The sequence below is a fragment of the Crassostrea angulata genome, unplaced genomic scaffold (genome assembly GCF_025612915.1).
Source record: "Crassostrea angulata isolate pt1a10 unplaced genomic scaffold, ASM2561291v2 HiC_scaffold_248, whole genome shotgun sequence".
Taxonomy (NCBI): Eukaryota; Metazoa; Mollusca; class Bivalvia; order Ostreida; family Ostreidae; genus Magallana; species Magallana angulata.
In genome coordinates this window covers 102,418-114,052 of record NW_026441801.1, presented here as the reverse complement: position 1 = coordinate 114,052, position 11,635 = coordinate 102,418, and the positions used below count along the sequence as shown (strand labels likewise).

Here is an 11,635-nt window from a genome sequence, read left to right as displayed (position 1 = left end):
ATATGAACTATCAGTATTATGAAATAAGTTAATGTTATGCCGACTACAACATGCATCAAATAGCATAATTTGCAATGTTTTGTTGTTTTCCGAATACACAAGTAACTTAACTTTACTTTTATAGTGGGCGAGGCTAGAGAACTTCCCGATTAATATTTTTAAGCATTTAAGTATGATTGAATATTTATGTCACTGTATAAAAGTTTAAATCTCAAGAAAAATGCATCATATGGAATTTTTAATTAACACAAAGCTGTCACTGCATAGTTAACAAAGTAGTGCGAATCGTAATGTGTGCGCAAATAGTAGAATTCACCGAATGCCTGATACTGTACATGCAAACTTCATTCATAGATAAATCATAATTATTTTAGAAGTATGAATCCTTTAAATTCTGAGATAAAAAGTCAGGGCTATACATACATGTATATGTAATACAACGTACAAATTTAGTGGTTAAAAGCAGAGGGCTAGAGTCGGTGGAATCTCTGATAATCTAAGGCTTTCATTTTTTCGTTGGAAACACATACAAATGGTCCACGTATTGTAGTCCTTTTTTAAAGGACAGCAACTTGTTTATTCATAATTCTTATGACCATTCTTTATTGCGTACTACATATATATGTAGTACTCTTGCCGATTAAGTTCCCCTGGTAAATAGACGATAAAAGAATACATGCAAATAATGATAAGATAAATAATGAATTTCAGTTCCTTCGAGTGACGTCACAATGGATTTCTTGCACATTGATCCCACAGAATTTTTCGGCGTCAGTAAATTTCGTCCCACAATGCAATTTATCAATGTCGGACGATCTCACTAGACTTGATTCCTTCTCGCGAGAATCAAAGTAAAACTTTTGAGAAACAGATAAATTGTGTAATTTCAAGAATATCATGCTTTTTAAGTAAACAAAACAGTATATTTCACTTAGTTTTTTTCAGGGTTTTTTCAAAGAGACAGACGACACTTGACCGACGTGAACTTTGACGTCACAATAAGGGGAAATTACTCTAAGTAGTTAAATTGTAAATCTGCTGAAATATAAATGCCAAAATCTTCTCAAAATCTTGCAAAGCTAACGAATGGGGACATCTTTTTTATTTAAAATAGGAAACAGTTGTAACTTGCTCTCATTTGGATGAATGCTCACATTTATTTTATTCCCTTTATATTTGCAGTAATTAATTTCCAGGAACGTTTTTTAAAGGGGGGCGCGGCAGCATCATTCAAAAAATATTTACAAGCATAATGAAAAAGAAATTCTCAAAATCAGGGAAATTCTAATCCGGGTGAGGAATGGTGAGTGCGTAGTATGCATTTAGCTCTTTAACTGCTCAATGGTACCTTTTTTTTCACATTTATTACATTCTCCCGGGGGGGGGGGGGTCCAAAACCGTTTTTCTTATATGATCAGCAAATTTTTTTTCATACGTAAATTATATTTTTTTTTTAAATATATATATATATATATATTTATATATATATTACGATTTTTTATTGGTTTTTTTTAATATTAAATAAACGTGGCATTGGATAGACTTTAAAAATGTTGATGGCATTTCCTTGAAAAAAATTGTTTGGTTATATATAACGGGTCATGTGGTTTTCATTATATTTCAAGATAAATATTTAAAAATAAATTATTTAAATACGGGTTTATAGGGTGTGATCAATACAGTGTGTATGTGAGAAATTTTATCATACGCCTAATGGTACTCCTTAGATAAAGAAAGATATATTAAAAACGATATTACATTGTAAGTACCAAAACACAACAAATATAAAACTTTAACTAATTTATTACATGTTGTTTTAATACTTGATAATTACTAAGATATGTCTTTTTTAACCACACACTCTCTCTGAGATAACCTCTTAGTATTTTAAACTAGTTTTAGCACAGCTTCTTTCATATCATATGAACCGACTGTCCTCTAGCTTTCTGTCTTACTATATACATGTAAAACTACAAGGGGCTACATCGTGCAAATTGGCTTTTCATTTTAATCAGAATATTTTGCCTGAACAGTGTAACAAAAACCACAATGTCATTAAGTTATCTATTTCTTTATGATTATTTATATGTATGTGTATTAAAAAAATTGTTTTTAAGAGTAATATATCAAACTATGCAATATCCACAAATGCTAAAACAATTAAATAGAAAAAACTTTTAATCAACGCACCCAAAATATTGTGAACCCTTTACCGATTAGAAACTTATATTAGGAAAGGGTTTTGATAACTGATGGTCATAATATTTTGAACACAAACTCCAATATCAAAATAAAATGAGGGGGATGGGAATTGTTGTTTTGAATAACACTGTATTATTTTAAAGAGGGTAAATATTTTGCAGCAAATTCATAATATCGTATAATATTAAAATCTTAAATAATATTTCACAGTATCAAAAAAGTATCTGAGAGATATCTAGGCTTTGGACCAATACTACATTTGTAATATCAGAAAGTTAAACAAAATGTATATAGAATGAGCATGTAAATGGAAAGTAAACAACTTCAATTCTAGTACTTTATGTCTTCAACATTCAACTCATAAGATTAAAGTAAACCAAAAATGTACAATCTTCATAACTTGTTTGACATTAATCATGGCTTTTAAAAATTATAGAATATTCAATCATCATATAGTGTCGTGAAACCAACATTTTGAACTCTGGTGTAGGAATATTTAGACTTATACAGAAAAAAAATCGTAATTCATAGTACCATTAAAAATCTGAATGTTTTCAAGGTATTCATAAATAAGTTTCCCTAAAAGCAATACTTCTTCACACATAACATCGGATTTATTGATAAAGCTCCAGTACTATATTTTGTCAGTGGTGACAATTTTCCATGATTTGTGATTAAATAAATGCAAACACTATTTAGCAAAAGTGAGTGCGGAGGAGAGTTTATCAAAATCAATTTAATAATAATAATAATAATAATAATAATAATAATAATAATAATAATAATGCTGATGATGATAATAATAATTTTTAATATTAATTTTTTTTGACAATTTTTTAGAAATTTGAGATTTGATTACGACTATCTTTCTTTCCAAGAGGGGTCTAAAGTCTTTTATCTGTTAATGATAATAATAATAATAATTATTATTATTATCATTATTATTTTTAAAACTAGATACGATCTCGTTACGAGTAATGAGTATGTCTTTCGTGCGATTTTTGTTTTAAATGATACCGTGAATTAGCCAAACAATTTCAGAAATAACCCCCCCCCCCTCCAAACTTTAAGATAGTGCATAAAAATCCATTAGTACACCAACCCCTTTTGCTTCATTTCCTTGAAAAGGTCTTAAGAATACTAACATTTTTTGTTCTTAAATTAATCTGAAATAATTGTTGTTCATTTTTGAGATACAAATAATGGAATATTTTAGGGGCCAGCCCTCTAGATCTATTATGGGGACTTATATTGGTGTTGATTAGTTTATTCGATTTGAAACATTATTAGAAAACATTTTCTCTTATACAATGCTTAACAAAATAATTCCGATTAAAACGGAAGACCTTAATAAAAATACAAATTAAAACAAAAGAAAACAAGTACAACAGAAACAAAATCAGCAATCAACACAGAGCTTAAGGTTAAGATACCCCCAGACAAAGATACGAAAATCTACCTTGAAAACCGAAAGATATCCAGAAGAAAAAAAAATTGATTCACTCTTCATGTCATCAGCATCTTTTTAAAAAGATTCCCTGTAATAAACAGTGTATTAAAGCTTGGAACTTACACTGATATATTTTTAATAGATACCCGCGGACGGTAACATTTATGATTAGAATAGATAATATCAAGAAGCACATCTGATATATTTAAGACATCCGAACAATACAAAAACTAAGAAAATATTAAATAAGAATACACAGTCATGCTTGTCAGAAAAAGAAAACTATCGTTACCCCTAAGATTTCTGTTCTACTATAATTTTGTAAACTTAATTATTCTTTATCCATTCCGATAGCTTGCTGTAATAATTTCTACCATTTGCCATCTACTTTTAAAGGTCATATGAAACGATGTCCTGACCATATTGAGTTTTATACGGGAATAAGTCCATAAGTGCCTATTTAATAAGACTGACATTGTTTTTTGGATATTTTATGCAAAATTTGAGCGCCACAGTCGATCAAAATCACTTAATCGGGAAAAGGAACATTGACTTACGCGGCTTAGCTCCCTTGCTTATGACGTCAGTAAGACCCAATCGCCTTATAAAGCTATGTTGTGAATACAAATATCCATGTCATTTTGCAGCATTTTAAAAGAAAAAAAAATACTATTTTATATAAAAACTTGTATAATTATACAATAATCAACCACGTCAGTATTTTTTCTCTCAAGAAATGAAATCGTGTGCGTTTTTATTTAATAGCGTGTACATATTCAGTTTCGAGACTGCACGGAGAATGAATGATTTTCTTCATGGATCCACATGCAAGTATAATATAATTTTAATATAAGCATATTTATGTTTTATTTCGATCTTTTTAATGAAATTGACAAATTCAAAAATAACTGATCGTTTTTTCCCATTTGCACGTTCATGCAATTCATTAAGATTTTTTTTTCGAAACAACTTGTAGGCCTCGTTGTGCCTCATTCGCTTCACGATTATATTGTTTGTTTCACTTTCAAATTCACAAATATTTTGTTTTAATTTAATTATTTTTAGTCTTAGAGAAATTTCTTCAAATGTTTTGTTTTTGAAACGTGTAATTGAATGTGCGGTGTTTTGATTTTACAACGTGTATGTGCGGTGTTTACTCACAGATCCCTTTTATCTCACTTTCTTCCGCAATTTTTTCTTTCGTTTTTTTTTTATCATTATTGATGCTTGTTCTTAATAAAATCTGTTGATTATCTTCACATTCGTTTACAACTATTTTTATAAAACAACCGATTTATTTTACCGATACATTTCTAAATCTTTAAATGCCATATTTCCGCGATCTAATTTAATAAAACGTTAATACACGTGTACACAAAGTATTTTCAAAAGATATTGCTACATGTATATATCAATAAATCAGAAATTTATATTATTTCGAAATAAAATTTAAGAATAATTTTGCGGCATTTTATAGCAGCTCTTAAATACAAACTACATGTATGTACACAATGCCTCAAACATTTTCATATTGGCATGCCTTATATACATTTTATGTGACAAAATAAATCAAATCATTTACAATGCTTTAATTCCCTTTAAATGTAGCTCAATCACTATACGTACCGAAGAAGAAAATGATGTTTCTATTTCAAAAGGATACGGATAATTCATTAATCAGTTGTTAATGTTGAAACATTTCTTTCGTTAAATTTCCACTGCAGTACGGGATCTTCATCATGACTTTACTCTAGTGAGAAGCTGATATTAGATTTATTCATAAACGACCAATTAAAACTAAGTCATATGTAGGCTACTACGAAATCAAATGATCTCATTTAAAAAGAAAGACACGTTCGTATATGCAAAAATTACTAAAATTTAATCGATAAACTACTGTAAAATTACACTAGTTTTAATGCATTGTTTACATCGGTGGGTCTGTGTGACGTCATAAATCCACAAAATCAAGAACGATAAGCGGGCAAGAATTTTTTGAGGTGCTCAGTTTTCACGGTTATTTTTCAGTAATGCAAAGGCAAAAAAATCTTACATCATGTATTTTAACATTTGTTTATACCAAGCTTTATATTTATGAAAGAAAATCATCGTGTTAAAAATCGTTTCATATGACCTTTAAACGTGTTGCTCCTGTTTTCATTCATTCATTTTTTGTATAGCTTATTGATCTTGTTACCGTGCCATTATATTCATCATTTTTAATTCACAGGATACAGCTCTGCCATTCAATCAGTTAAAAGGTGACTGAATAAGACTAACATGTTACTTAATGGTATCGCTCTGCTTTCCAGACCAGTTGACAGACATCAGAGCTTTATCCTGTATTTTTTTTATAATAGGGAAAGCATACAAACATTCTCGAATATTAACTAAAGATTAAATTTCATTAAATATTATATTATTGATCCTGTGAAAATCTAACGCCTATAGGTAGCACACGCTATCAAATGTCTGTTTTTTGTTTGTTTGCTTATTCCAAAATCGATAATTAAATAGGCATCAGATTGTTCTTTGATAGTGTGTGTGATGTTGAAAATATATTTATAGGTCTTAATTCAATATACCTCCGCACTCCAGATTGCTTCAACATCGAAGGGACGGCTATTGGTTTCTGCAAACTTTCTGTAATAAAAAATTGTCGATAACTGGATTTAATTTGTATGTAAATGATTATATGTTTTGTATATGATTTTTGGCTTTACTGACAGTAATTAAGAATCCCAACCTCATTTTCTCATTTAAGATGTCAAAACTTTCTGTCTCAAAATAAGTGTTCTGGGTTTCTGAGAGTATAGGTTTTTTTTTACATGTCTCTTCAGGATCGAAAATTTCTATCTTTGCAGAATCTCTCAGACAAAGCTACAACATATATATTTATCTGTAATATTTTTGAAACTAAAAAAATCATTCTTTAACAAAAAAAATTGTATGAATTATAAAGAGAAAATATACTACGATAACAATTGAAAACATAATTCAATATATTTTTACATCCAATTCATGAGCTGAGGACAACAATGCGGCTCCGTACACTTTTTTTTTACCATCTTCTTTCAACAGACCAACTTCAACAGTGTACCAATACAACTAGATTAAAAGAAAATTTCAAACTCGTTACTTTTTATTCATTGACAATTATCTTTTATTCTACATCGTTTAGCTTTGTTTTTTTTTTATCGTAGGTATCATTTTTTTATACATATTTTCAAATTAATTTGTATAATACCCTAGACAATTTTCTGATATGTTTAAATGGGGCTCCAAGGCTCGCTAGTCCTATTTCTTGGGCAAACTGAGCAAAGTCTTCGTCAGCAAAAAGAGGTACGTGGCCCAACAACTCGTGACAAATATCACTAAAATTGATAATAGATAACATCAATAATCCTGTTTTTTTTTTAAATCTTAATTATTAAAAGTGCTGCTGTTTTGTATTGAGTTCATCTTTAATTAGAACAATATCAAAGCATTAATGAGCTCCGTTTGAAATTTACTTGACATTCGCTTAATATTTTACTTATTGATTAGTTCAGTCAATAGATTTCATAAAGTAGCAGCACTTTTTTATAAATTAATATTCCCTGAATTTAAATTCAAAAGTTGACAATGATCTCCTAAGTGTTTGTCTTTGTAAAAAAAAAAAGATTTAGATGGGCTTCCCGAAGTCAGAAACATTGAACTCTTACGTTAAAAACTCTAGAAAAAATAAAAGGCACTCTTAAAATATTTACATGATAGATAAAAGCAAGCATAATAAATGATAAGATAGGATGACTCTAAAGCACTTATGAAGCCCGAGAGTCGTTCAGGGGTCAAAGTATAAACAATTGTAAAGAATCATCATTTGTCAAAATGCTCGCAGATAAGTCAAACCATAAATGATTACATTTCAGGTTTTGTGATTATATTTTTTTCCTTTGTAAACTTGGATCCAGAATGTGACCCACCCTACACCTCAATTTTTTTATTATAATGAATTTGAATCTACACTATATTGGGCTACTTTCACTCAAGTTACAGCTTTTCAATGCAAATAGTTTTTTAGAAGAAGACTTTTAAAGATGTTTCACTATATATTCATTTGTAAAATATTTGACCTCAATTTTGGTCCCATCCTTACCCCGGGGGTCATTTGTCTCATACCTTTAAACCACACAACTTACGGATGCTTTCACACAAATTTTTGCTTTCCAGGCTGATTATATTATTATCGTATGAGAAGAAATTTTTTAAAGATTTAATCAATGATTACAATCTAAAATTTTTACCCCATTGTGGCCCACTTTACCCTTCGGGGTCATGGTTTTCACAACTTTGAATCTACACTTCATAAGGATTCTTCCACACAAGTTTCAGTTTTCCTGGGTGATTTGTTTCTGAGAAAAGTTTTTCTTAAAGATTTGCCCTATATATTCCTACGAAAAAAATTGACCCCATTGTGGCCCCACATTAGTCTTGAGGGTCATGCTTTTTACAATTTTAAATCTACACTACATAAAGGATGTTTCCTCAAGATTCAGCTTTCTTGTTTGATTAGTTTCTGAGAAAGATATTTTTTAAAGATTCACTCTATATATTCCTATGTAAAAATTCCACCACCACTACCCGCCCCAATTGTGGGTACTCCCTACACCGGGGGATCATCGTTTTCAAAACTTTGAATCTACACTATCTGAAACTGCAACCACACAAGTTTGTGTGTTTTATCAATATCTCTCTTTAAGTCAAGCTTGTAAAATAATGATTGTGTGCAGGGGGGGGGGGGGGAGGGGGTAATTATTAACAACCATGATCAAAATACTTTGTCATGTTACATGGTAATTTGCATTTGTGCACAGCAGGGTCGCTGGGGGTTAGGTTTCAAGATTTTAAAATATAATAGGTCAATTAACATGTCCAGCATGCAATCATCTGTGGTAGCAACTTCAGGTCAGATTGCTATGCCGGCATCACTTCATGTTTCATCAAAAGTGCAGCTACTTAATGTTTCGTGGGTAGTTAAATCTCATTATTTTCTGGGTTATGTTTTATTAGTAAAGAACAATAAGGAATTTTGTTAAAGTCAGTTATCACACTGCCTTAATCCTACTGACGTGCGAACCAGTTCTCGCCGAGTGCCGTTTATCTCCAGTGCAATGTTACGTCATTTTATCAACACATTAAATTATATACGAAAAATGACGAAACAATGCATTGGCGTGGGATGGTGCTCGGTGAGAATTAGTCGGACGCTAGTATTGTTATAACATGGTTTTACTGTTACTCTGGTCACATTTACTCAGTTTGTTTTTATTAGAGGTGTCAATGAGTATTCGACTACGTTAGTTCGCACCGATTATCGACTAAAATTTTATTAGTCAATTACTCATAATAAAGTGAATAGACTTTACCAAAAATTATATATATTTTTTTTTGGCTACGAATGTGAAAACAGTTTTCTTTTCTCGACATGTTTGATCATTTAAATACACTCTTTTAAATCATTGATTTGTAAAAGACATACTCAGTCTGTATTAAATAAATCATGGAGTACTCGACAATCGTTCGACTAAAGCCTCCGATAAATCTACTAAGCTAACCTAGTAAAATTGACATCCCTAGTTTTTATCCACCCGTTTACCTGTTTATGATACGTTTCGTGAAACTATTCTCTTTTGAGAAGTGGACAGGCATAGCCTACATCCACTTCTCTTCGCAAGCCCTCAAATTTTGATTCAGGAAAACGTGTAAATGTCGGAACCAAAGACGGTTTACGCTTCGACTCATGTTTTGACTCCAGTTTCCCTGAATTTTCGTAACAGACCTGCTTTTTCTACATTTTAAACATCATTGCATCCATATATCACAATAAATCAACTCTAACCTGCTGTCAAATCATTTTCGCAACTTCTACATCCCGGGTTTAAATTTTGTGTATCACATTGTTTATCAAGGCCAGCGCTGATTTAATGTTATCTTTATGTTTCGGATAAAAGTGGAAACCTATATAAGACAATAATGTCGAAAACGTAACTGAATCAACTTAATAGTACAATGTACAAACAAATACTAAGTCAAATAATTACAAAGTGGTATTTCTTCCCTTTTTTACTATCCCTTATCGTGAACAATTTTGGTCTACATCTGTTTTTAACAATAAAACGAACTTTGATTTATATAGCATACAAAAAAGATTAAATTAAAGAGTTTTCACTGTTTTATTTGACAAAGTGACTTATTTAATCGTATGCATTTTGTTAAGTTGTCTTAACAGAGGAAAACTGTTCTATATAGCTCTGTAATTTTAAAGAAAAATACCTTTAATCTAAAGTCTACAATCGGAACACGTTTTTCGACTCTAAATTTAAATTTTTTTTTTAAGGTTTTCTCTATATATTCCTGTATAAAAATTCATACCCCAAGTGTGGCCCCACCCTAACCCCGGGGACCATGATTTGACCAAACTTGAATCTACATTATCTGAGGATGCGTCCAGTCAAATTTGAGCTTTTCTGGCCTAATAGTTTTTGAGAAGAAGATTTTTAAAGATTTTCTCGATATATTTCTATATAAAAATCCATTCCCCCATTGTGGCCCTGCAATGCCCCCGGGGACCATGATTTAAACAAACTTGAATCTTCACTTCCTGAGGTTGCTTCCACTCATATTTGAGCTTCCTGGCCTGATAGTTTTTGAGTAGAAGATTTTTAAAGATATTCTCTATATATTCCTATGTAAAAATCCATTCCCTCATTGTGGCCCCGCCATACCCCAGGGACTATGATTTGAAGAAACTTGAATCTACACTACATTAGGATGCTTTCATTTTAATTTTTGCTTTTCTGGCCAAATAGTTTTGGAGCAGAAGATTTTTAAAGATGTTCTCTATATATTCCTATGTAAAACGTGACCCCCCCCCCCCTATTGTGGCCCCACCCTACCCCAAGGGACTATGATTTGAACAAACTTGAATCTACACTACCTGAGGATGCTTTCATTTAATTTGGCCTAATAGGTTTTGAGAAGAAGATTTTTAAAGATTTTATCTATATATTGCTATGTAAAACTTGACCCGCCAATTGTGGCCCCACCCTAACCATGGGGACCATGATTTGAACAAACTTGAATCTATACTACCTGAGGATGCCTCCACAAAAATTTAAGCTTTTCTGGCCAAATAGTTTTTGAGAAGAAGATTTTTGAAAAATACCAACAAATTTTCAATAATTCTTAATTATCTCCCCTTTAAAGAGGGCGTGGCCCTTCATTTGAACAAACTTGACTCCCCTTCACCCGGTGATGTTTTGTGCCAAATTTGTCTAAAAATCTGCGCAGTGGTTCTGGAGAAGAAGAAGAAAATGTGAAAAGTTTACAACGACAACGCCGCCAACAACAACGCCAACGACGACGACAGACAACGGACAAATTTTGATCAGAAAAGCTCACTTGAGCATTCAGCTCAGGTGAGCTAAAAATATCAAGTTGTTAATTTGAACTGCTTACTTTCACTTTCGTTTCAAAGAAGTGAAGCGGAAGATTGATTACTCTTACTCAGAAATTTCGATTGATAACTCGTATACAAAGTTGATTATATTATTGATTTAATGAAATAATAATTTGTAATATTATTAACGATTTGGAAAGGCACATGCATTTTTATTTGTTATTTTACAGAAGTGTGCAATCCATGATAAATATTTTTATTTTTGAACGAATTTTGTCATAATGTATGCCCCCTCCTTTACAATTGTGTAAATTTATCTAAGCTTTTGCATAAAAATTTGACCAATTAATGTGACATTGCATTTGTTTTAATCTTTTACAATGAGGAATATTTGTGCAAAGGTTGAGGAAATTCTATTGGAAGGCTTTTTTTATTTACTAGAAAATTGAAATGGAGTGCACACACACACATACACACACACATACATACGAACACACACACGCAAGGTAGCGATGCTATATCCCCTTCGCAACAAGTTGCGC

The 11,635-nt window shown here is 31.3% G+C and overlaps 1 protein-coding gene across 2 annotated transcripts in view; it reads right to left on the bottom strand.

The window, feature by feature from the left end:
- Positions 1 to 3,117: 3,117 nt before the first annotated feature.
- The window catches only part of LOC128169886 (phenylalanine-4-hydroxylase-like), a 103,829-nt gene continuing 95,311 nt past the window's right edge, over positions 3,118 to 11,635 (bottom strand). The window contains exons 9-13 of one of the 2 annotated variants that reach the window (XM_052835921.1): positions 6,900 to 7,026; positions 6,665 to 6,760; positions 6,399 to 6,532; positions 6,238 to 6,295; positions 3,120 to 3,740 (exon numbers count right to left, since the gene is read on the bottom strand). In XM_052835921.1, the coding sequence (XP_052691881.1) occupies positions 3,717 to 3,740; positions 6,238 to 6,295; positions 6,399 to 6,532; positions 6,665 to 6,760; positions 6,900 to 7,026 (439 nt within the window). In that variant the 3' untranslated portion in view covers positions 3,120 to 3,716. Of the gene's footprint in view, positions 3,741 to 6,237; positions 6,296 to 6,398; positions 6,533 to 6,664; positions 6,761 to 6,899; positions 7,027 to 11,635 lie in introns of both variants that reach the window. The other variant, XM_052835922.1, reaches the window with a different exon arrangement.